The sequence below is a fragment of the Triplophysa rosa genome, linkage group LG21, assembly GCF_024868665.1.
Source record: "Triplophysa rosa linkage group LG21, Trosa_1v2, whole genome shotgun sequence".
In the NCBI taxonomy this organism is placed as follows: domain Eukaryota; kingdom Metazoa; phylum Chordata; class Actinopteri; order Cypriniformes; family Nemacheilidae; genus Triplophysa; species Triplophysa rosa.
In genome coordinates, this window is record NC_079910.1 from 9126269 (window position 1) to 9152462 (window position 26194).

General features: G+C 41.1%; 1 protein-coding gene across 5 annotated transcripts in view; it reads right to left on the reverse strand.

Annotated features, from left to right (window-relative positions):
• Window positions 1-665: 665 nt before the first annotated feature.
• The window catches only part of si:dkey-151g10.3 (serine/threonine-protein kinase WNK3), a 48348-nt gene continuing 22819 nt past the window's right edge, over window positions 666-26194 (reverse strand). Inside the window, exons 3-25 of one of the 5 annotated variants that reach the window (XM_057320235.1) lie at window positions 18911-19083; window positions 18544-18764; window positions 17280-17437; window positions 16851-16939; window positions 16551-16770; window positions 16099-16402; window positions 15793-15914; window positions 15419-15640; window positions 11517-14558; window positions 11089-11129; window positions 10863-10992; window positions 10659-10775; window positions 10451-10546; window positions 10284-10332; window positions 10023-10175; window positions 8196-9889; window positions 7821-8073; window positions 5503-5588; window positions 4873-5198; window positions 4504-4733; window positions 4193-4291; window positions 3938-4119; window positions 666-3310 (exon numbers count right to left, since the gene is read on the reverse strand). In XM_057320235.1, the coding sequence (XP_057176218.1) occupies window positions 2840-3310; window positions 3938-4119; window positions 4193-4291; window positions 4504-4733; window positions 4873-5198; window positions 5503-5588; window positions 7821-8073; window positions 8196-9889; window positions 10023-10175; window positions 10284-10332; window positions 10451-10546; window positions 10659-10775; window positions 10863-10992; window positions 11089-11129; window positions 11517-14558; window positions 15419-15640; window positions 15793-15914; window positions 16099-16402; window positions 16551-16770; window positions 16851-16939; window positions 17280-17437; window positions 18544-18764; window positions 18911-19083 (8478 nt within the window). In that variant the 3' untranslated portion in view covers window positions 666-2839. Of the gene's footprint in view, window positions 3311-3937; window positions 4120-4192; window positions 4292-4503; window positions 4734-4872; window positions 5199-5502; window positions 5589-7820; window positions 8074-8195; window positions 9890-10022; window positions 10176-10283; window positions 10333-10450; window positions 10547-10658; window positions 10776-10862; window positions 10993-11088; window positions 11130-11516; window positions 14559-15418; window positions 15641-15792; window positions 15918-16098; window positions 16403-16550; window positions 16771-16850; window positions 16940-17279; window positions 17438-18543; window positions 18765-18910; window positions 19084-26194 lie in introns of all 5 variants that reach the window. The other 4 variants (XM_057320234.1, XM_057320236.1, XM_057320237.1 and 1 more) reach the window with 4 other exon arrangements.

Here is a 26194-nt window from a genome sequence, read left to right on the forward strand (position 1 = left end):
ACCAAGATAGTTCAAAAGGTCTTTTGAATGTGATGGAAATGGCATTTTCCTGTATTTGTCAGAATTCTGTAGCCCAGAAGAGGGTTGCGTCAGCAGCGTCATGGGTTCGAATCCCAGAGAACACACTGTTAAAGGGATGGTTCTCCCAAAAAAGGAAAATTATGTTTTTTTATCTCTTCCTCCCCCTCTTGTCACTTCAAACCTGTTTGACTGTATGATATTTTGAAGAATGTTGGTTACCGAACAGCAATGGTAATGGTCAGCAATTGTTAAAAGTCATACAGGTTTGAAAAGGCAAGGCGGTGATGAGTTTTTTTCTATTTTTGGTGAACTATCATTTTAAAGGATGTGTCTTGAATTGTAAATCGCTTCTTAATAAAGAGTTTACCTGGCCAACTTTTGATCCTATCTGAAATTATAACCGGGCGTGTGCTTAACTGCTGCATTAATTGTCATCATCATCATTTAAAGATAGACAGAAAACATGCTTACGTTTACACATTATATTAATTCACGTTTTTTAAAGAGAAATAATTATTTTCACAATGTCACGTGTTTGTGAATGTGCGAGGACTACAATGTACAAATGTGAGACCTCTACTGGTGTCACGGAATATTACAAGTTCAGAAATTTCACAGAAAATGAATTTACACATTGATGTTGAACATTTGATGTTTATTTTTGATTAGTTACAAAACATAAATAAAACCAACAGCTGAATTAGTTACAATTTACAGTAGCTAAATCACCAGCAATACGTTTAATCTCCTAAAGATTATTTTCCACTTGAATAACCTTTTATTATTGGTGCTCAGTCAAGTAATTCTAGGGTCCCCCTGGTTTTACTTTAATCATAAAACTGCAGGATGATTTGGCTTACAATAAAAAAAAGAATTTAAATCTGAATTTAGCATCTTGTGGTACTCTCAGGCTGTGTTACAATGTTACAGGCCAAGGGAACACAAGACAGTGGTTAGGACGTGTGTCTTATCTGACAACCACAGCTTTCTCAACACTGAACAGCACACAGTTGTACATTTTTAAAACCCCTTTGCAAAATACAAAAATAATGCTTTCTTTTAAATTACATTTTGGTAACACTTCAGCAGAGGGTTATCTTGACATTTTCCATTTATACAGATCAAATGGATAATGTTTAAATTAAGATACAACAGCCTTGCTACTCACAACTGTACCAATGTTTTTGGGTTTGTTTTTAAAAACAGGACAATACTGGAAACTGAATGATCACAACACTCTGTAGGCAGCAGCCATGTTTTTTAACATCTAAAAGCATTAGCACAATTAAAACAAATGTTCCCCCCACAACTCATTCTCTATTCCCAATGCCCTTCAATACATTCCTTTATGTTTATCTGCCAATGTTGAAAAATCCAAAGCATTTGTTATCCAAACTATAGGGTGACTCATTGAATTGAATCCCCCCCAACAGAGCGCATGGTCAAGTTTTCATCATGGGTATAACATGTTTTTGAATGTCTAACTAGTTGTTAAAAGCGTGTCTGTTGCTTTGCGGTGTACTGTACATTTTACATGTGTGCCTTTCAGGTTTCTGCTTATTTTCCAAGGCTGGGCACTGATATTTTGTTCCAGCGGAATGACATACATGAGCTTTATACTCTGGAAACATATCAGAAAGGCAACCTACTTCTGGATGTTCTCCCAATGTTCGATTTGCTTGGCAGTTCATAAAATCTTGTATTTGATGAAAAGTACCCCTTTTTGCCAGTGTTCTGCTGATGGGTCATGTTCACAAAAAGAAAACTCACAGTTCACAGATCACAGTTTGGCGTGCACAGAAGCACGTTCATACAGGGCTGTGCAAAATACAGACGAACAAGCTGCGTTCACTTCACTTGAGCTTTCGGAACAGCTGTATGCTCTTTCACTCTTCACCATGGGATTAATGTTACTATTGTAAACCTTAAAAGTATGAACTTCTGCTAAAACAGAGAGGAAAATACTGCACTCATATTAGCTATGTTCGTTTGAAATCAAATGAAGAGCCAAAGAGTTTGTTTTCTCAGAATCAGAACACAGGGTTTTAAAATGACTGGCTATTTATGTTATTCTATAAAATATTCACTAACCTAAAACGTTACTGCTATCTGTCATTGTAAAATATAATACATGAGGAGCATGCCTTATCCGTGCACAACACTGCACAACAGTGTTTTCACCGTTTCTCTAGCTATGATGATGGTTGCAAGGTTATGGTTTACCATGCTCTGCACTGAAACATGCTGCTGTCACTTCAACCGTGTTTGATCTCACTGCCTGCTGAATCTGTTGTGCTCGATCTTCTCGAGATGGCGCTTTGCTGTCTGGTTGTCGCTTCTGTGCGTATATATAAAAAATATTTCTTTTAAGCTTTACCGATCACAACAACACAGAAAAGATGAAAGAGTTTAAATATCTAATTGCACTTTAAAATTCAAATAGTCCTTTCATTTTTTCTAGCATTGATAAATAAAAACTAAGACGATCATATTGCATGTCGGAAACGTTTGCTTCCAACATGTCGCTATATAGGGAGAGTTCAGCTCCAACTGCTGGAAGTTGGATTATGAAACTTGTGACATTGCGGAAACACACGGAGGATATGTATCGAATAAATGCAACACAAACACACGCGCACACAAATACACACACTACATAATTTATACACCCCACACACACCAACACTCAACGCTTGCTACTTAATCCTTCCTGTACAAGATACTGTACATAATCCCTCCGACAAGCTGTCAATGTGAAGTCCTCCAATTCATGCCCTTCTCTCCAAAACAGCACGTGTGCCTCCAACTCACTGCGGTCCTAAAGAGGTGGTGGATTGGGGTGAAGTTTGGCACTGGAAGGCAGAGCAGCGGTGCAGGAGCATGTGGAGGAGGAGCATGAGCAGAAGGTTGCCGTGGCGACGGTGTCTTGATTGACAGCTGTGGAGGCAGAGGCAGCTGTGATGCTGGTGGCAGGGGGGAGCAGAGGCCCCGCTGTGGTTATCAGAGAGGGGGAGGTGCTATGGGGAGGCAGCTGGGTTTGGGATCCTGACAGGAGCGGGACCTGTTGCAGGTGAGGCTGGCTGTATTGCAGGGGCTGATGGTGCAGGACAGTCTGCAGATGTGCATTCTGCTGGGGTAGGGGAGTGACGGGAAATTGAGTCGGAGGCAGCTGTGTTTGTCCTCCAATGATGCTATACGGGGTCGTGGCTATTGTAGACAAGGTGACTGAAACAGGAGCAGTTGGAGGGTTCAAAGGAGGTGCCGAAAACCAACCAGATGCAGCAGATGTCTGCAAGACAGAAACATATTGCATCTACATATTACAAACAATGATTAATATGTGTGGGCCCAAAAGTCTAAGACAACAGCAAATACTCTATAAAAGATATTACATCAGATTAAAATATTTAGGATTCTATATAGCTACAGCCCTTTAATATATGAAAAGCAGCAATTCCTTATGTATTATTCAATATATAATTCTGTAATATATATTTAAGTATATGAAGAGTTTAGTTCCAAAACGAGATAACTCAGTTTTTAAAAAAATTCAAAAATCATGTTTTTTATTATGTTATCATGTGTTTTATTGTGTTAGTTAGCTGTATTTTTTTTTTTGAGTTATTATGGCTTAAATCAAAACAAACCAACTGCAGTTTGATTGATATTAATTGGAATACACAATAAAAAAACATGATTTTTGATTTTTTTTTAAACCGAGTTATCTCATTTTGGAACCAAACTCTTCATATATTACATACCATTTTTATTTGCTTGTCTATAATCTGAAAACCTTTTTGTGATCAATTAGATAAATGCTAAAAAAATCCCACTGCTTTAAAAAAATATTTAACCCATATAGACAAGTCTGCATTTGCATGTTTGAGTCACTGCTTTTATTGCATGAATGCGCTACCTCAGCAGGTTGGCCCCACCCTCCTAACTCTTGCACTTGTTGAATCTGTTTGATTTGATTTAGCGAGGGCTTGGGTTGAACAGGGAAAACAGTTTCTTTTGACCACTCATCGACAAGTTTGTGCAGATCATCTGTGAATGTGCTTGTTCTGTTGGCAGAACCCTGGGCTGAGGGACTCTGGTCTGAAATAAAAATGATATAAGCGTTATAAAAGACGCCACTCTTCAGATCAATTTCGACTGGCGGGTAACTAACCTCTTTTAGTGGTCAGTGAAGCGTTCTTCTCTGGCTTGCAGTATGAGTGGAGTCTGCTATGCTCCCCACCTGAATAACTGCTAGACTGCTGAAGACTCCCTTGAGTGGTTGCATTTTAAAAAAGATGGGAAAACAGACAGGTAGACAGTTATTACGCTGACAACCGTATGTGTTAATTAATGAAACACCAAAATGAAAATCCAAGCATCATTTACAGAAAATAAATCATGCGAGTTGCCACATGAAGGCATATCAACAACAAAATTTTCTTTTTTTGCGTGGATTCAAGACATTCTGTCAGAGAGTGGTACCTTGATGTGTGATTCCGTTGTTGTCCATGTGTGAGTGGGGTCGGGGCCGGAGCTTGACTTTGGTGGGTCTGGGTCTGCGTGGGGAGATGGCGAGGGATGCGTTGGAGAGAGGGGGGGTCCGGGGCAGGGACAGTGACTGTCTGTGGTCTTTCAGAGTGTGAAGCTGTCTGTACAACTCCTGCAGTTCTTTGTTCTGCTGTGCCTGCAGGGACACCACTTCTTTGATGTGCCTAAAACAGACAAAGAGATAAACAACCATTAAAAATGAAAATGTATAGACAATATCTTTATTCTCACTGCACCCTTAAAAAAAAAATACAAAGTGGTACTGTAAAAGTTGAATCCCCAACATTTGCCCTGTTCTCTCACTTTTCTCTTAGCTTATGCAACTCTCTCCTTAAATCTTCATCCTCCACCTCACTCTCATCACTGCTGCCCAGGGGGGAGTGAGCGTGACTCCTGGGTGGGTGGCTGAGCGCGGTGGTTCTCCTCTCCTCTTTAACACCGTCCTTTGCTTTCTGTTTCCTCCTCTCTCGTTCTAGGTCAGGTGACACGGGGGAGCTGTCTGTCAAATGTTCCTCTCTCTTTTCGGCCTGGGTGATCGAGAAACGCCCCACCTTTCTCTGCGTGACCCCTTGGCTCGGTACAGCTTCCTGTAGTGGTGGGGGCTCTGTGGGCTGGGACACTGGAACCACCTATGAGTCAAGCAGAAGGGAGTTAGTCGAGTTTTCATTGTGTTACATACAGTACATGTACATTACATTTAAATGTCTTTACGTTTGTTTGACATTAACATTGTTTTTTTGTTTACACATATTTCCATTTGGGAGACTTCTGCAACATCGTGTTTTTAATGAGAGAGGAAAAATGGTCAACTATGAACAATTGCTAAATAAAAGAACTGATTAATGGTTTAAAGATCCCACAACGCAATCACAAAACAGAAGATTAATATAACAAATGTTCGTCCTGTCAGGCTGTATAACTGAATAATGGCACCTGGAAACGTCCCGTATGTGAGAAGGGCTGGACATCTGTTGATGCATCCGTGTCTTGCCTCATCCCCTGACAGCTGGAGTCACCATCTTATGAGAAAGAAAAACAGAGAAAGACACAAAGACGAGGGAACACAATGACAAACATAAAATGAAAAAGAAACAAAGTAAGAAACGAAAGACAAAAACAAATACATATCAGGTATAAAAACAAAGCAGTAGACCAGCACACAGACACACAAATAAGCACACAGACACAAAAAACCACACCACAGACACAAAAAGATTACATTAATAAGCATGGCACACCCTTATGATATGAGATCTTTAACTAACAAGCATCCATGCATGTTCACAGGGGATGAGATTAGAGTCAGCATGGTGAATTACACCATCGTTGGCATTCAGTGGACATGAATACAGATACGATTATCATCTCAAATACCATGCTGAGTGGATGCAGAGTGTGATGGGGAATGAGTGTTGGGAGGCGTGGTAGGGAAAAAAGCCATTTTATGGAAGTGATTTCTGCAATTTTTAAAACATTGCAGCCATAAACAAACACAAGATGAAATTTGCCCCATCCATCCACATTCACACAATTGCATTCATCTGTCAGACTGTAATATCACTGTCTGACCAACTGTGATACCCGTCAGCATGTGTGATGTCTCCAAAAAATCTACATATACTGTATGTTTAGAGTGTGAATCATTCCAGTCATTATTTACTTTTTGTGACACACGACCAATAATGCACACATATGAAGCTGACCATGTATGGCAGGATGTATATAGCCATAATAAAAATAAAAAACAATAACTGTATTGTTAAGTATAATATATTTGGCTAGATTCTTAAATACACTGATATATTTTATAGCTCTGGAAAAAATTAAGAGATAACTCCAAATTTGCCTTTATGCACTTCTACATGTATTTCAGCCAATTACATTCAATTCCAACAATAGCAAACCTGCTTTCAAATACATAAAATACTAAATATTAACTTTCAACTAACTTTCATTTTCTTCAAATAAATGCAATATATATATATATATATATATATATATATATATACAGTATATATATAATTGTATAGGTACAGAAAACGTACATACTGTATAAGAAAATTCAGAAAAACTCAAAATAATCTTGGGATGGTTTTTTAATTTTTTTCAGAGCTGTATATATTTGGCTATGATATGTTTAGGCTATGTTGGAAATAGCATACTACCATATTTGAGATAATATTTAATTTGTTGAATTTAGCATATAATTTAAGTAGGTTTTACTTTTTAAGCAGGCAATATACAGCGTATGTGGTACAGTATGCGTTATGCAGTGGGCAAGTATCCCATTTCAACATAGCCTCAGACATGCAGCAAATACAAAAACAGAACATTTCAAAAATCTACCCAGGTAGGAAAGAACAGGCTATTATTTAAAATCTGATAGACATAAAACTGTGGCCAGAAGAGAAATGAATTGCTAACAATTGGAAAATGTTGATTTTTTGGTGCTAATAGAATTACTTGCTAAGACTTTTATCCATATCTACAGTGTAAATGGTGAATAGAATTCTAATTTAACCTGGACCACATGAATTTCTTGCACCTGCTTTTTCTAATTATGGACACAACTTAATTAAAGTGGGTTTAATTGAGAATATTGGCGATGGGATCTTGTTTCATATATCTGTATTTCCTAAACTAACAAATAGCTAACAGGTGCAAACTCAGGTGCAGTGTGTCTGGTCTGTGTAGTTTGTGAGCCAGCACTCTATTCTGTGTTTGCAGGTGGTCTGGCTATACGAATCTGGATGCAGGAAGGTGAGGGCACTGTAATATTGCACTGCATACGGTAGGACTGCAGACTCCAGGTAAGGTGCACAAGGCTCATCCTTCTTCCCAGATAGTCCTCCCTTTCTACACTTCTCTGTTCTTACCCCTGGGTAACCCATGCAGACAAAACAAAAAAGGAGACTACAACATAAAGGTTAATAAACAGCAATTTTGCACGTACAAAAAATTAAACAAGCAAAATGTTTTGCTAGTTTATGTAATGATATCAATCAGTACAGACTATGCACATCAACAACCATGTCAACATGAAAAAACTATTAGTATTAATAGAATTAATTCTAGCACTCTTATTAATTCTTATTAATTCTAACAGTGTTTTTAAAAATCCCTATCTAGCAAGGTCAGGTATATTATTTTGGCTACATTACTTTTAAGCTAAACACTTGTTTTAGGTCAGTGCCCAACCACCCACACCCCTCAATCGCTCTCTCTCGCGTGCTCTTTCCTACGGTCACTACCTTGCTGGACTCTGGGCTTCTTGAACAAGCTGGTGGAGTGGCGTAGTTTGCACGCCCAGCTTTTGAATTTGCGAGTCCAGGATTTCTTGCTAACAGGATTTCTGATACTAGGACATGTCAGGTTTAGGCCAAAATATCCACCTCCTTCATTGTGCTGCAGCTGCTCTCCAGGCCACAAGGGGGCAGGCTGCTCAGAGGAAGAAGGTAACAGAACATCTCCAGGGGTGCAGCTTTCAGATAGCGAGGGGGCGGCCTGGACAACACACACAAACAAGGCAACAAATGTGAGAAATACACAGAAAAATATTAATTTATAATTGCTGTTACATTACATTAGAAAAAATCATACAGCCGCAATATGCACACCCCACTTACGCTTACTGAGGGTTCACTGGGCACAGATGGCGATCCGGGCTCCTGTAGTGGGGTGAGGAGAGAGCAGGGAAGGGATGTAGAGGAGAAGGATGAAGCAGGCTGACGTTGCACAGCACCAGAGGAGACTGGAGCAGGCGGACCCATCTCCTCCTCACTTGCACACTCCTTTTCCCTCTCTGGAGAGGTGGAGGAAGAGCGAGGGGTGGTGGAGGAGGTGGAGTGTGGAGAGGTGTCAGAGGAGATGGCAGGAGGAGGGGAGATTGCATTGGGGGGCAGCGAGTGGGGCTCTGAAGACTCATCACCTCCCACTAGGGTGGAGGCTACAGCCGATGCAGAGGCGGAGTTAGGGGCGGGGCCGGCAGTACAGCCACCTCCAAGTGTTGCTCCGCTGCCGCTGTGCTCTTGATACAGCAAAGTCCTTAGCTTCTCATCCAACGTCTTTATACGGTTGTCCACAAACTCGATTTTAGGGGGGCCTTCACTGTCTGACTCGGCTACTGAGGAGGGCTGGGCTGGAGACGGTGTGAATGTGTGGGAGTGGGTCGGGAGAGCTGTATCGGAGAGAGGGAGGGGTGGGAGAGATGCGTCTGAAGAGGGCTGAGCAGAGTGACTGGCGCGGTCTTCAACGTTGGCCTCACCCATGGACAACCCCAACTCAGAGTGCTGGCAAGATGTTTGCTCTTGCACGGCTTGTGGCACTGAGGTTTGTGTTATAGGTTGGGAGTCTATCATATCATGTGCAACCTGCACCACATGTGTTTGCTCAGTAGGGAGCTGCTGCGGGATCGCAGGATGACACTGTGCTCGATGCTGTAGGGGATCCTGAGTTTGTAAACCATGCTGTGGGTGTATGGTCAGCATTGTTGGGGCCTGCATTGTCTCTTGAGACACGTATTGTTCTACAGGGACTACCTGTTGTGGTATCACTGCTTGCTGTTGCATCTGGTCAGCAATGTTTTGCTGCAAGAACGCTGTCTGTTGCATTGGCGGTTGTTGAGATTCAACTGGTACCTGTTGGTGTGGGACCTGTTGCAGCTCAGACTGCTGAACATGGTGTAGTTGTGGCTGCTGGGCTGTTGGAAGACCTCCTTGTTGCAGAACAGTCTCCATTGGCATTGCCTGCGATATTATTTTTGACTCTGTGTGACCTGGCTGATGCAGCTGAGGCATAATCGGCTGTGGCTGAGCCTTCATCTGTTCGGTTGCGCCCGTTGTTGACTGTATTGCCTGGGTGTCTTTGAGTTGGTGTGGTGCCAGGGTTTGTTTAAGTATCTCTGGCTTCTGAGAGGCAGCCATTTGGGTTTGAGCTCCCAACTGCTGCAATGCATCAGCATGACCCGCCAGTGATGTTGGAGGTGTCCCATAGGCAGAAACGCTAGTGAGAGGCTGTTCACCCTTAGAAATGCTATGACCTTTTTCTGCCGTATCTCCTTGATCTGTGACTGCTGGAGGAAAAGGAGAGGCAGGAATGCTTGAGGGTGTGGCAGGAACTGAGCCTGCAGACAAGGGAGCAGAGGAAACTTTTTCTACTGTTGATAATGCAGGAGATGCTATGTCTTTTTGTGTGGCGATGGCTGAAACCGACATGGATGCTGGGGCAGATACAGTAGATACTGGAGGAGATGCAGACAGAGAAGAACTTGGGGAAGATGCTATCCCGGCAAAAGACTCTGAGCGCTGAGGGCTCTCATGGTCTGATGAAGCGGAAGACAATGAGAAGACAATGAGCCTTATTTATCAGATATTGAAACGTCTAAATTCATCTAATTTCAGTTTGAACACAAGATGGAAAATATTACAGTCTTGTACTGATTTGTATTGAAATACCGTTCTCAGTTTCTGTGGATTTAGGAACTCTGCTTTCTCCAGTTGGAGGGGGAGTGGAGGCCCCCTGGTTTGAGTGTGAGTCGCGATGGCGAATTGTTTGGTTAATAAAGAACCGCCACCGACCCACTGGTGAAGACTGAGGAGCTGAATCTACTATGACAAATAGACAGTGACACAGGAAATGTATGATTACAAGAAAGAGTATATTAACTTAAACATCAATTTTATTATTTTATTTGTAAATAAACCAGATTGACTAACCCGTTGCACTGGAAGGAGTGCTCCCATGGAGCTGCTCCACTGACCCAGTCTAAAATAGACAAAGACATTCCATTGAAAACAACAAAAACAATACTACACTTTTAAACCATTTTTGAAATCATATGTTCAGCTTAACTTGTGAGTTTGTGAGGTTGAGAATGACAGACCTGAGTGCTTAGAATTCCTTGAGCTTTTTTAACAATAGCCTTCAGATCCTCAACAAATTTCTCTTTTTCAGGCTCAAGGACAAAGTCCTCCTCCACCTAGCAATGCACACGTCAAACACAAAAGCCACAATTAGCCAGCAAATATGTCACTTTTCATGTTTCAACTTTGAAAGCAAATGTATGAATCTTTAGCTGTTGAATATCTCACCATGTAATCCGCAATGTCCTCAGGAGCATCTCCCTCAATGTCAAACTTGAACGTGACCATCTTGTTGCTATGAGTCTCCAGCTGACACTCCACCATGTTGTCCCCGGTGTTTGAGACCTACAATATAAATCATTTGTTTCATTATGAATCATTAAATTAACAGTGACAGTGACTTGCAGGACACGTAGTTTGCGATAGGCATACCTGCAGCATACTGAGCTGAAAATGACTTTTTTCAGTCTTCTGACAGGACAATCTTCTCTGGGATTTTGCCTTTTCTGCTTTTCCACTAGCCCACACCAACTGTGAATCATCTCCATTGGCAGGAACAGAGCTGGATAGATGAAATATAAAAAATCGGTCAAGGTTTTGTTCGTGCACACGTACACAAACATCTGTAAAGAAAACAGTAGAAACACTTTAAACCTACCCTGATGAAGAGCTTCTGTTGGCAGCTTGATTTGCACTCTCCTGTTAATCCAAGGAACAAGACAAACAAACAAACAAACGAGATCCAGCACATACCAACAGAAAAACAAACAAACAAAAAAAACCCATCAGTTATATAATGACTGCAAATAAATAAGCAAATAATACAGTTAGTTCCAAAACTAAAATAAAAACATTACTACAAAACATCCAAAAACGAAACAAAAATCAAAACAACTCTTTGTGAAATGGTGTCAAATTTATGTTTTGTAAGTTTGTTTAATGGAGGTGTTTGGCAGTTTGGAAGTTTAGTGGGTCTCACACCTCACATGTTAATTAAGTCAGAAATCTCTGTATGCCCTTTACCTTCATTAAAGTGGAAAAATTGTGGGATTGTTTGATGTAAATCAGATTAATGTGCTTTTGTACCTGAGCAATGCCCAGCAATGCAGCATCACTGTCTGCCAGGGAGGTGGTAGGCAACACAGAGCCATTATAGTCATGGGACTGTGAAGCATTGACAGCTGGAGGGGAAGCAACTGGCCTGGTCAGGGTTAGCTGTGCCTCTGCAGGAACTGAAAGTTCTGACACCGGGACAGTCGGCTGTACAGTTGAGAGAGTGGCGGAGGGTTGTAGGGAAGAATGAGATGGACTTTGGGGGATCTGTGGAGGTTTATAAGCAGTCTGCTCAAAACTAGCCTCTGCGTGGGTCTGCGTGTTGGTAAGAGCTTGTGTTTGGACATGAAACTGTGCATTTGAGAGTGCTTGTGGCTGCATGCTAGTCTGTGTGTAGGCTTGAACATGTGGGGGGTTTGGATTTTGTTGGCTTTGGGGGGGAGTGGCTGGACCTGATACTACCTGACTGTAAAGAGGTACTGCCCTGCCTTGTGTCTGGGGTATCGGACTTTGTGTAATATGTAGAACATGTTGAAGAACAGTTTGAGGTTGACAGGGCTGTTGATGGAGATCTTGGGGTAGTACAGCGGCTGGTGGCAGAAGCTGTGGAACAGGTTGGGTCTGATGCTGGTGCACATGATGGGCTTGAGACTGTTGGGGGGCTTGAGGCTGCAAGAATGTCTGCACAGAAGCTACATTCACTGGCTGTTGCAGAGCTGGTATGATTGGCTGCGGTTGAGCTTGGGGTTGCATTTGCTTCGCCTGTTGCAAATAACACTGTGTTGAAGTGGCCATTGGATCTATGGCAGTTGCAAGGGACACCGGAGATAGCACTGTTTGCCGATATTGCGGAGGCTGTTTCACAGTTTGGGTGAGGTCTATCTGAACTGACTGAATGGTTTGCGGAGTTACAGCTGCTTGTAAATTTGGTGTGGGCAGAAGCGTAGAGGTGGCCTGTACTTGGGACTGCAATGGAGGATGCACAAGAGATGCAGGTCCGGGTGGCACTAACGGAACCTGACACTGGAGTGAAGCTCCGACTTGAGTTTGGACCATCTGAGCTTGTGCTGGAAGGCTTTGCCCCTGGGAAACCATTGGTGGTTGAGTTGGGACAAAAGAGGGAATGTGTTGCACCTGGGTTGGAGATGTGATCTGTTGGGATGGTTGTGGAACTTGCAACTGGCTTGCTTGGAAGTGTCCTCCTATTGACTGTGGTACAGAATGGGACTGCAACAAGATTTGTCCTTCCATTTGCACAGATGGTTGAGCTGATATCTGGGGTGGCATCTGCTGATGTACAAGTATTGGAGCTGGAACTTGACTAGGTACCTGTGTGTTAACCATCTGCGGTGGAGCTTGAATCATGGTTGGAATTTGTAACTCTACCAGAGGTCTATGTGACGGCTGAGGGACGACTGCTTGCTGCTGCTGAATTAGGACCTGTTGCTGTTCTGCGAGTTGTTGGGAAAGACTTGAATGAGATTGAGGTTGTGGGGATATTATTGGCTGGGGTTGTGGTATTTGAGTAATTTGCTGGATTGTTTCTGGTTGTTTCAGTATGTTTGGTTGCTGCCCACTTTGATCTACCAGAGCAATGTGCTGGTCTAAATGTTGTTGCTGCTGCAATAAAACTTGTTTCTCAGCTTGTTGTCGCTGTAATTCAATGTTGTGTTGTTGCATTAAAACTTGCTGCTGCATTTGTGACTCTCTCTGTTGTTGCTGCTCAGTCTGTTGAAAAATTTCTGTTGGCTTCTGGGGTTGAGGCTGTAACGTCTGCGGCTGCTGGTGCAGCTGTAAAAGTACTGTCTGCTCTAATTGTTTTGGCTGTTGAAGCGATTGCTGTTGCTGCTGTAAAATAGTTTGTTGCCGTTTCAACAAAGCCTGTTGTTGCTGCTCTAACTGTTGCTTATGTAAAAAGGCTTGTTGCTGCTTTAACTGGAGTTGTTGTTGTTGTAGCAAGGCTTGCTGCTCTAACTGTTGTTGCTGTAAAAGAGCCTGCTGTTGTTCGTGTTGTTGCTGCTGCAAGATTGCCTGCTGTTGCTCCAGCTGCTGAAATAAAACCTGTTGCTGTTGTCTTTGTTGTTCCACCTGTTGTTGCAAAATGTTTTGTTTCGGCTGTTCTATCGGCTGTTGTTGTAGCGCTTGCTGCTGTTGCTCCATCTGCTGCTGCACTGCCATGCTTTGCTGCAGAATAATTTGTTGTTGCTCAACTTGCTGCTGACGTTGTTGTTCCATTTGATTCTGCAAGATGGCCTTTTGTTGTTGATCCAATTGTTGCCTAATCAGAAGTTGCTGCTGTTGTTCTGCCAACTGTAGCGGCTGCTGAATTGTTTGAAGTACCGGTGGCTGTTGTACCATGGTCTTGACAATATTCTGCTCTTGCGATTCAGCCATTTGTTGCAAGTAAACTTGCTGCGCCTGCTGTTGCTGATATTGTTCCACTGAGGGCTGTTGTACTAAAGTTTGCTGAACTTGCTGCTGTATCACTTCTTGTTGGGGTTTTTCTGCAGGATGTTGTATGTACACCTGCTGCTGTGGGTTGGGCAATGTTGGTTGTTGCTGCTGTGGCAATGGAATATATGACTGCTGGGATGAAATGGACCGTGACTGCTGTTCCTGAAAAATCACCTGCGGTTGTTCTACATGCTGCTGTAACAAAACAGTCGTTGGCTGACCCTGATCTATCTGCTGTGGTAACAGTACTGCTTGGTGGGGTTGCACTATATTTGCTTGCTGTTGTAGTGTTGGATGCTGGATGTTCAGTTGTAGCGTTTCGGGCAAATCTGACATGGCCTGTTGTTGTGGCTGAACAATGGTTTGTTGGGGCAAAATGTCAGTGGGTTGAACTGAAGCAATACTAGACTGGGTCTGCGTAAGGGGCATAATGTTGCCTGCTGATGCTATGGGCTCTCCAGCAGGGACAGAGGCAGTGAGGACAGCCATAGGGGCCTGGGGAGTAACTGAGGGGATGTATGACTGTGACTGCAAAGGGGAACTGTGCGGAGTGGAGGCATCACCAAGCCGAGGATGTAACATCTGTGAGGGTGTAACATCTGCTGAGTAGGGTGGGAGGGGCTGGTGGTAAAAACATATTTGGAAATTATTTGGAAAGGTTGGACAGAACAAAGTGTGGAGTAGGGTGAGGGAGGGATAGAAGGAGAGAGAGAGAAAGAGTAAGCATTAGTGCGGTTCATTAATCATCCAATAGAAACCGGACATTTTGGTAAGCAAAGTATCCAAGACAAGATTCTGTGGGTACATTCATTAGGTTATTGCTACACTGTGTACTATAATAAAAGCTTTCTTTTCTTTTTGATTCAATGGTAGACTAGAAAATTCCACGGACAAATGTCTGTTCAAAGCAATACAGAAGTTGGCAGGACTAGGATAATAAGGACATTTATACTTGGAGTTTTGTAAGCCATTGTTACTTTTGGACATTGTTTGTATTTAACTGGTGAATTATAAAGAAAACCATTAGCATGTTAGCAACAAATTAGCTTGTGGTTAAACTTATGAATCAAGTAATATCACAGTGAAATTCAACAAAAATTATGCTTTCTGGACCCAGTATTAAGCAAGCAGTATTCCAGGTCAGCAAACATCATGTAACTCGGCACATGACCTACATCAAAGTTACAGACTGCATAGAGCGCTATCCAAGAGGAAATTTGATTCAGTATTTAGCAGCCATGTCTATTCTGTATATTGAAAAGCTGAAAGGAATTACTGGAACTTACACTTTCATAAAATGCAATACACATGAGACGTTAAATACCCTAGATGTGACTCAACATATTGATAGTGTAAATTAAGTCCCCCTGAATTGATTTGTTTTAAATACGCAAAAGTGTGTCCAGTGTATTGAGAGAATATATTGAGAGAATAAGAACATCAAAGGAATAGGAGAAGCTGTACACAAGGGAGACAATCACCTGAGAATATTGTTGAGGCACACTTAAAGGGACCTGTGATGCCATAGTGACTGGCTGAATGAAAGTCTGCGCCACAGGAATGTTAGGTCCACCACCACCACTTTGGCCAATGGAAAGGCCAGACATCCCACCATTCTGGCCAATAGGCACATTCTGAACCCCTCCGCTCTGACCCATAGGGAGCAGTTGGGGATGAGACACAACCCCTGCACCTTCCACTCCCTAAATAAAAGAAACCAAAAAGCAATTAAGCAGTTGTACTTCTTATCAAAAGCTTTGAGTAAGAGTGGTGGTAGATACAGAAGAGTGATGACTAGAGCCGTATGTTGATGAACATGCCTTGAATGATTTCGTTATAAAGAAGCAGTACTTACAGAGGTGCCTGTGGGGTAGCTGGTTTGAACTTGAACACAAGCGTTCCCTGACTCAGGGAGAGAAAAGGCTTGGCTTTGTCCACTTGAGAAAGGATCTCTACCAACGGCAGAAAGGCTCTCACCTTCTGAGTATGGAAAAGTGGAAAGTCAAACCACATTCATTAGATGCAAACAGATTTGAGTAATTTTACCTGTACCAAAACACAGCAATAAAGTGATAAATCTATGGAGGCATCATGCAGCTCATTAGGTTTTGGAGCAGAGTAGTCATCTCTGATTCTACATGAAATATACTGTATTGTGCACCTTTGAGGCCAAATGCATTGCCTTGCTGCTGGACATGCTGGTCCACTTCTGGCAGGTCCTCTGGCTCCCCCAGACCCCCAGCTGCTGCCGAAACTCCAGGACCCAGTGAGGAGGGGCAGGTGGGATGGACAGAGGAAAAAGAGGAGCTGAGTACTGAGGAGTCACGACGCTCAACCAGACTTTGCTGCTGCTGAAGGAGCTGCTGTTGGCGCCTTTCACGGGACTTCTTAATCAGCGTCACCCTGTCTCTGATGGACTTCCCGACCACCTTGGCATCACTTTCATGGAAAAAGCCAGACTTCACCTATAAAACAAGAGATACAATTGGGGATACAATTGGGGATAAATTAAAAAGAGTAAAAAACCGAATGACAGAAAAAAACATAAGGGAAAACAGGAAAGGTACATAGATAGATGAAATTAGCTAGTTTCCATTTTATCCTTGTCCTCACCATCTCCAGCGCAACCTCTTCGGCACTGTCATTCTCCAGGTCATAGCTGAACTCAATGGCTTCATTGTCTTTGTGCTTGCCTTTGAGTTTCTTTGGCTCCTCAACCCAGATCCGCAGGGCCAGGCAGTCTTTGCATCCCGTGTCTTCTTCTGCAAGTTCAACACGCACCCCGGTGTCCTCCGCAAAGAAGACGTGATTTAGAAGGTCTTTAACTGAGAGTCTGAAGGTGAGAGGAGAGAACTTAGACTACTTCCTAATCTTCTCTACTTACAGAAGACCTTCCGCCGGCCATATGCTTACCGCTCTAATCTGTTTTGGCGAATGCAGCCCTCAATGATCTCTTTTACCTCCGGGTCATTTACTTTATCAAAACTGGCCGGCTTGATACCCTGCATTAAGAGAAAATGTGGTGCATTATAGTAGTAATACTCCACATGAGATAAAATACCTATGTACACAAAGCATCTGGATGTGACACGCATTTCAAACTGAAGCTTTAGGTTCAGTGGTTAGAACATTCAGTGGTTAGAACCGTGGTTAGAACATGGCACTAGCAATGCCAAGGTCATGGGTTCGATCCCAGGGGATTGCACATAGTCAGAAACAAATGTATAATACAATGCAATGTAAGTCGCTTTGGATAAAAGCGTCTGCCAAATGCATAAATGAAATGAAATGAATAGCAACTGCATTTAAAAAGTAATGTTTTGCGTATGTATAAAGGCTTACACTGGTGACTTTGCGGTAGATCTGTGCAGCATTTTGGCATTCTGAGTATGGATACTCTGATGTAGCCATCTCTAGCATACACATGCCAAAGGCATAGACATCCACCGATTCATCATAATGCTCCTCATACATCTCAGGGGCCATAAACTCTGGAGTCCCTGAGGAATAAAAACACCATTCGGATGACATCTTGCTCTCTGTCTGCAACTTATATCATCATTCTCTACCGCAAAGGCTGTGAAGTTCTGACATTTTACTTTTCTCCTTGACAACAGCCTTGTTGCTATGCACAAAAAAATTACGAACACTCAATTTTTAAAATGATAATCAAGTTTAAAAACTATAATGGGAATCTTTATATGTCACACAGCTTTTTCTAAACTATCACGAAGTGAATGCAATATGTGCAAAAGCCCACATCATTTTTCAAACCAGAAAGCATTGAAGAAGGGAAGCCATTATAAATACTGTACAGTCAAATGTGCATCCTGGTATAACAAATATTCAAATAAAACATTTCAATCGTTCAACAGATCTATGCAGCACCCTGGTGTTTTTAGCATTGTTCACAAAACTTCAGAAAGCAGCTTGGGTACACTGTTTAATGATCATGCCAGCAATTCACCAAATGAAGATCAAATGAGGATGATGAGCATAACATCATAATCTAGTCAAGTGTACATTCAACATTTTAAAGAGCTGAATCAGGTATCTGGATTACAGTAGTGGAGTGATGTGGTACAGTTCCAGTAAAGTGTGCCAGATCACAGCATTTGACATTTTTGCGTTTATGTGAAAACATGAAGAGTGACAAAGGGTAATGGGAAAAGGGAACAAAGCACCTTAATTCCCACTTTGTCATAAATGGTGTAATTCTGTTTTTATTTTATGTTTGTACTAATGTAAATATCCATGCCTGTGCATTTCTCTGAGCAAATATTAAAACAAAAGAAATCAATATCAGGCATTGATGTTTTTATGCATGGGCATGCTGCTGTCAATAATGTTAAACTGCAAGCAGAGCTCTTTACTAAGCTCCAATGCTGCAAACGCAATACGAGTTAAGAGAGCATAAGAGACAAAAGAACAAAGCCTTCCACGGATTCAAGGACTCTCACTTGACACTCATACAACAATCATAGTCACTAGTGTGGCAGATCTGCCCTCTATTCAAGTGTCTAAACAAATGGTCATACATGATCTGCCACACACGCTAGAAAAATCTCTAAAGCCAACTAAAAAGAACAGAATGAAACGCACAAACCTATGACACTCTTGGCAAATGATGTGCGCATTAGGGTGGCAAGGCCCAGGTCACCAATCTTTACAGACCCAGTGGGGCCAGTGATAAAGATGTTGTCACACTTGAGGTCACGGTGCACAATAGGTGGTGTGCGGGTGTGCAAGAACTGTAGACCCTTCAGGATTTGCCGGCACCAGCTGCGTAAAACCTTGGGTTTCATTACTTTAAAGCGCTTAAGATACCTGTACAAAAAGAAAACATGTCACAGTATTAGAAATTAGCTATTACTTTAAACTAATGCATTATGCCTTCCACAGTGTATAGAGTATATTTTAAAGGAATAATGACTATAACGTTTTCAGAACATCACGTTCAATTAGATACTCACGTTTTGAGCGTTCCTGAGGTCATAAGCTCAGTCACCAGAACGATGCACTTCTTTCCTCTAAGTACTGATTCCCAGGAGTCATAGAAACGCACAATGTTGGGGTGCTGTAGACCTTTTAGCATTTCTGCCTCCTCCTTAAACCGCTGCTGCTCTGCCTTGGTCAGCTTTCGATCCTAACATGTGAACACACGTACCAAAAAAATATTTAAATGTTTATAAAATGCACATCAAACCGAATAATGCCAGTGAAAAGCTTGGATTCTTTTTTGCAACGTTCCATTGTAAAATTTGGCACATCATATGACAGTAAACATCTTAGAGAAAATGATTGTTGTTTGAAAGCATTTGTTGCTCCACTGCCACTAATGACCTGATGGTTAAAGCAATGATGACTGCACACAAACACATTGGCTTTTATTTCAAATCCTCTCAATGACTCAAACGTATAATTATTTCCACATCCAAGAGTGCTCTCGACTGTCCTATTAATCATGTTAATGACCAAGTCATAAATACGACTAACTACTCTGTGACTTGATATAAATGTGATTTAAATTATAACCGCAAAGTTCTCATATATTATATTGTATTGCCTTATTAATTATGAATCTCGGCATACTACGATAGCTCAGAACATTTTCAGCCACCTACTGCGGAGGGAAAATGTGTTCCCCTTTAAAAAATGTGCTGCGAGAGAGGAATGTTTTGTATCCATTCAGTTTTTACTGCAAGAATGTAACCCTCTCAAATGCGAATCTGCCATCTTTGGTTGTTTCAATTGTGGCAGGTGGGGTGGAGGCAAAAATATTTAGAGGTGTATACCGATGGCTGAGCGCAGCAAAATGTTTGGTTTAGTATGTGCACATGCAGATAAGGACAACCCTCCCCTCACACCACAATGCTGTCACTCACTACCAACCAGGCACCACCAGGTGGCGCTGGCAAAGAAGAGATGTGTGACAGGGAGGCAGGCAACACCCAGCATTATCCTAAAAATCACATTTCAGCCACAGCGGCCACCTTGACCAGATTGCCACATTGTGGCGGATGCTGATTAAATCCATTCCTTGGCAGAAGTTGGCACATAGTGGGGAAAATGCCACAGTGCCAACAGCATTACAACCTCACTCCAGTGGCAAACATCACACGTACACACTAGACGATTAGGCACGCTGAAATGCTTGCCCGAAGCAAAAGATTGTTTTACTATACAACATAGATAAGATTTACTTAAATACAATTTACTGCATCACGCTACTAATAAAATACATTTATTAAGTTTTGTCTAATATAATGCATAATAATGCAAATCTAAATGCAAATATCCACAGACTCAAAACAGACATTACAACCACAAAAAGGCTTGTGAACTTTAATCTGCGAAATAAGCGAACATCTGAATTTATAGACTGCACGAAAATTGTTCAACAAAAAATCTACATTTGTTTCTACAAATTCTACAAAGCAAGTCTTGAAATTCCTTGACCTTTCTGACTTCTCAAGGCTGTTCCATTTACTGGACCTACCTACATGGATGAATTAAAGACATTTATGTCACGAAGATAACAACAGACTTATTGCCTTATTTTTTATTTTCACTCCAAGCCACAATAGAAAAACAGCTGAATTAAAGCAAGAAACTACAGGTTTCACAGCCTCACAAAATCACCACACAAGATTTATAGACATATTTTTTTTAATTTCTGTAAACAACTTTGCAATGGCCTGCTGTCTATGGATCAACAAACAGGGCCAATTCCTGGAGGCAATTTCAGAGTGTACAATCTGATCTTTCCATGTAATGAGGTTTCTCTTGTTGAACATCCATCTATTAATCATGTCTATCCATTCTCCACTCTTTCCTAATCCATCAATGAACTAGATGTTACTTTGAGGAAGTCTTCTGTGGTAGCTGAGGTTTCATGTCCTATCTTCCTACTTCGTAAAATCGTCTGTTACAGCTCATTAGTATCCTAGTCTTTCTCAGCTTCTCTTTATACACTTACTGTTCAAACAATACATAATACAGCTCCTTTAGAAGTGTGCTTAATAACACATACTAGGGATGTAACGATTCACTCAGCTCACGATGCGATGCGATTCACGATTCTGATCTCACGATGCGATTTATTCACAATTTACTCACGATTTATTTTAAAAAAATGAGTTGAAACAAATTAGAAATGAACAACTTCCCTTGCATTATTTCTTAAATGCTTTACGTTTCTTTGCATAATAAAATAATGTTTTATTTCAAATAACAAAAGTAAACTGCGATTTTATAACAAATTAATAATAGAAAAAGTCTCTTTAATATAAACAAACTAATACTGTCTGTGCTTTTCTTGGATTTTTTTGCATTTAAGAAATATCAGCATCCACGTTTAGGTTTGCAGTGAAAATAGCGGCCCCTGCTGTTCAAAGAATGTATTCCGATTCAGTTCAAGCCTCAACCGAATTGAATCGTCACTCATTATAACCGATTTTCAACCGGCTCACGGTGAATTGTTACATCCCTAACACATACACAATTTTATGTCACTGAAAACACGACCTCCATTCCTTGAACTTTGACCGATAATTTCCACCACCAACACAAGGTTTCTCTTTGTTGACAGATGCTTCCTGCTTGGCAATGCATTTACAATTCATGCTGAGCTCTGTGTTTTGCAGCTAAATGCTAACATGAATGTGTGTGTGTGAAAGCACTTCTCCGCATCCACACACAGCCCTGCTGGTGAACTCAGTGCTGATGTCTGAGACAGTGTCTCGTATCCATGGTTGCGCTAACCCTTTGACCTCTTCATAACAGTTTCTTGTCCTGTTATTGTGGCTTGTCAAGTGACCAGCTACCTGCGTCAGCAAAAGCTTGTAGGATTCAGATAATCATTAGTGATGTCATGTGAAGCTACATGGGCAGATTCTCTTTAGCTGTTTTATCAGGGTGACGTTTTCCTTTTTAGAAATGTCAGATTTCTGGGTTACATGCTCAGACTTTTGACCACTGTCTGCACTAAATAAAAAGACCTAAAAACCATGAAGTGACCAAAAATTGTAATTCCATTGAAAAGAGGTTTAGTTTACAATTTCTGCAGAAATGTAATTCATTCAAATAATTCCTTATTTGTAGCTTTACTAATCTTGAAAACAACAAAGCTTAAGGGGATGGTTCACCCAAAAATAAAAACTCTTTCGTCATTGACTCACCCTCAGATTGTTTCAAACCTGTATACATTTTCTTTGTTATGCTAAACACAAAGGAGGATATTTGGAAGAATGTCAGTAACCAAACAGATCTCATTCCCCACTGACTCCCATAGTATTTATTTTCCTTACTATGGCAGTAAATGGGGATGAGATCTGTTTGGTTACTAACATTCTTCCAAATATCATCCTTTGTGTTTAGCAGAACAAAGAAATTTATACAGGATTGGAACAACCTGAGGGTGAGTAAATGATGACAGAAATTTCATTTTTGGGTTAACTATCCCTTTAAGTTTTTAAGCTTGCAAACAATATTTCCTGTCTACATTGGTAAAAACGTAATTTGAATGTGCATTTGTTTGGCTGTCAGTTAAGGTTATGGTAACAGTCATAAAAAGTGTAAAGCCGAGGACAGCCTGACCCACAAAAAGAAACACTTCATGACCTGTCACCTGTTCGAAGGTCTAGTTATCAGTTAGGTGGTCTATGCATGAATTCTTGCTGAACTCCAGCTTGGCTTTTGAGTGCTAATGAAACTCAAGAAGCGCATTAGTCCGCATTGTCGTGAGCTTTTAAATAGAGTATATCTGTCATTCTTCATCCTTTTAAACATCTAACTAAATTCTCTAGTCCCCATGGACGTGTAAAGCAATCATGCCTTCAACCTTTTTATTATGTAACATGTATGTCTGTATGCATGTCTGGGTTTAACAGCAATGAAGAAGAAGGGGGGAAGAGGGATGGTCAGCTCATATTACTATAACAGACACTGTAATACAGCAGTATATAGTGAAAGCATCATAATACCCACTGCTTCAGTGCACAGTGAAGACACATGTCTATCATCCTGCGCTTGTGTATATATACAGTATGCATTGGTGTGCATGTGTAGGTGTGGTCTGTTACTGTTATAGACAGCAAACCAGCATTTTAGCAACTGGTTGCTTGGATTACATTACAGTATTCTATAAGAGCTCGGACTAACAGTCATAACAACAAGCGATGGTAAGATTCCCCATGTCCACACTGTCTGTGCATACTGAATGCAAAAATACTGACAACGTGACAGTCACAGCCAATCAGGACATATGTAAATACTGTTATGCGGAACTAAGATTACACCATAGGTTGTGGGTACCAGGGCAAACCAGTAGCATGACAAACTACTCAAAATTCCCTCGCTACACAGGAATAAGTCATATAGCTAGAACAGAAATAAACTGTACTCATGTTTCATAAAAATACATTTACAGACTGATGCTTTATGATTCATTATAAACTACTTTTATTACCTTTTATTAAAGGTGCTGTGTGTAATATTTAGGAGGATCTATTGACAGAAATGCAATATAATATAAATAACCATGTCTTCTAGAGGTCATACCTATTGTTAATCGGCAAAAATCCCCTCTGATAGTTTTTCCTGGTTGCGTTTGATCCAGACGCAGCAGGGAAAGCTTTAAGCGCCGGGAATGCTTGACTTTCCGCGTCCTTCTTGCACAAAAAAACGTGTCCGAACAGCTTCTTGAGCATACTCAATCGCGGATAGACAAGTTCGACACATGCGCAGTACGTCACCGAGTGCCAAGCAGACAGACAAAAGACTCTTGCCGGGTTTCCATCACCCTTGTTTTATGCACATTTTGAAGTTTTGCATCAGAAACGAGTGATGAAAATGCCAAAATTTGAAATAAAAACCGTTAATTCGCAAAAAAGGTTTTTACGTTTTACCTTCAGCGCAATGTGGGCAGCACAAACATACTGTACGTACGAATGCACAGTACTCGCTCGCTACTGTTTCAGCTTTCGCAGTTGAAACACAGACACACTAACTGGCCAGGATTTGAGACGTCGCCAAGCCATACTGAATACAACAATTCAATTCAATTCAATTTTATTTATATAGCGCTTTTCACAATGTGCATTGTTCCAAAGCAGCTTTACAGGAGCAAATAAGAAAAACACAGAAAGGTAAAACACAGCACAGTGCATGGTGTTTATAGACCAAGCAAGATCATTATAATAAATAATATCTAATAAATAAATGAATAAATAAATAAATAAATGCAGTCTTTGAGGTCATCGTCACAGTCTTTGAACAACATCGTTTGAGGTATAAGTAAAATCTAACTAATGTTTCAGTATTCACTGCAGTTTCCACCAGTACAAACATGATTTTATCAGTGTATGACTGAGCAAACAGATATCATTACCTCATGGCGTTAGCATCATTATGTTCAGCTTTCATATTATTTCCAGCTAAAATAGCAGTCTGCATATAGTGACCTTTGACAAACACCATTTCTGACGTTTAAAATGAGCAGCGCGTCTACACAACTGAGCTGAAGTCGAGTCCAGCTGAAGTCGAGTCCGACTGAAGCCTGTCGCAGGGCTCTAGACTAACTTTTTGCACTGGTTGCACTGGTGCGCCTAACTTTTTTTCTTAGGTGCACCAGCACAAATGTTAGGTGCACCCAAAAAACCGCATTTAACCCTGCAGTTTTACCAGTTCACTTTTTTTAAAATCGCTGTCCATATAGGCAAAATTGACTTGTAAATGATTAACTAACAATCTGGTCAACATAAAGTTCTTTATTTGAAGCACAATTCTACAAGAAAGGTAACTTACTGAAAAAGTGTTGGTGCTTAAAGTGCTTCACTGAACTGAAACTTAAAACATCTCAAGATAAATGGACCAGGGCTTGACATAACCTGGGAGGTTGATGGCTCCGTGTCAGAGCATTGCTTATGATTTTCGGACGGATCAGGCCTTAACTTAACATTATTCACGAAAAAGTTGTAAATCGTTCTTTTCATCTTCTCTCATCATCCGCGCTACATACACTCTGTTTAACTGATGGGCCTATAGGCTCCTCACCTCTCTGTCTGACTGCAGCACACGCATTTCACACGAACACACCAGAGGTTGCGCTAGACTTTTTTATTGTCCGTCATTTTGACTGACAGGCTCGTAAAAAATCCGTCATAATCTATTATTACCCGTCACTATGGTGCAAAGTGGCGTTAGGTGGTAATTAGTATGTTTGTGACATCATCACGCTGTACTTGCGTCGGAACTTGTTGTATTTTAATACAACTGAATGCCCAATAAAGCCGTTGTTGTTTATATTCATCTATATATTTAATGTTTTAATGTTTATGTTCATATGTGATTCGATCTGGGAAAACCCAACACATGGTGCAAATTTATATATTACAGTTTTTGATACCATATTCAAGCCCTTTCCAAATCAGTTTTTATTTTGCTCATACCTTGTGTATGTAACAAAAGTTATGGCTGAGGTCGGCTGAAGCGCTAGGATTTTCAGGAACGGAATTTGGAGGAAAACGGGTTTAAAGTTAAGTGATGAAAATAAAAGCACAACAGTCCAGTATCACAAGTAAAAGTCACTTTACAGTGGTAAAAGACTTACTCTAATAACAATTTAGTAAAAAACATTTCCTAGTGTTGAAGTCTATAAAAATACTATACAAAACCGTTTGAATAAAACGAAAGTAAGGAAAATGGTGCGGGCACACTTAAAGAACGAGAGCACTGCCATTATCACTACACGAGGAAACTAACAAACATTACGGATAACAACTAATAAGCAGTGAAGCAAGTTTTACCTTGTTTATCATGTGCATAGTGTCTGGACTCATGATCATCCCTTGTATGTTTTGCGATCGGATAACTCCCGGTGCTGCAGACGGGGAGCTCTGTCATCTCACGAAAACATTGTATAAAAAACTTTGCATGTAGTTTACACAGGACTGGCGGGAAATGTGCATTGATATTCCTTCATTCTTCATGTTATGTGGTTTACTTTGATAGGTGAACTCTCTTTCCAGCGTCCCAGCGCGACATCCGACGGGTTTTCCCAGATCGCATCACATATGTCTAGTCGGTAACAATGACAGGTGAAAACACGCATGTCCCTTCGCGAGCATATCACGCTCTAATGAAGGGAAACGGGGAGTTACAAATTTCCCTCATTGTAATCCGTCAAAATGACGGACGGACCGACAGCCTTCAGATTTTTCCGTCACTGGTAAAAGAAATCTGTCAATGACAAAGAA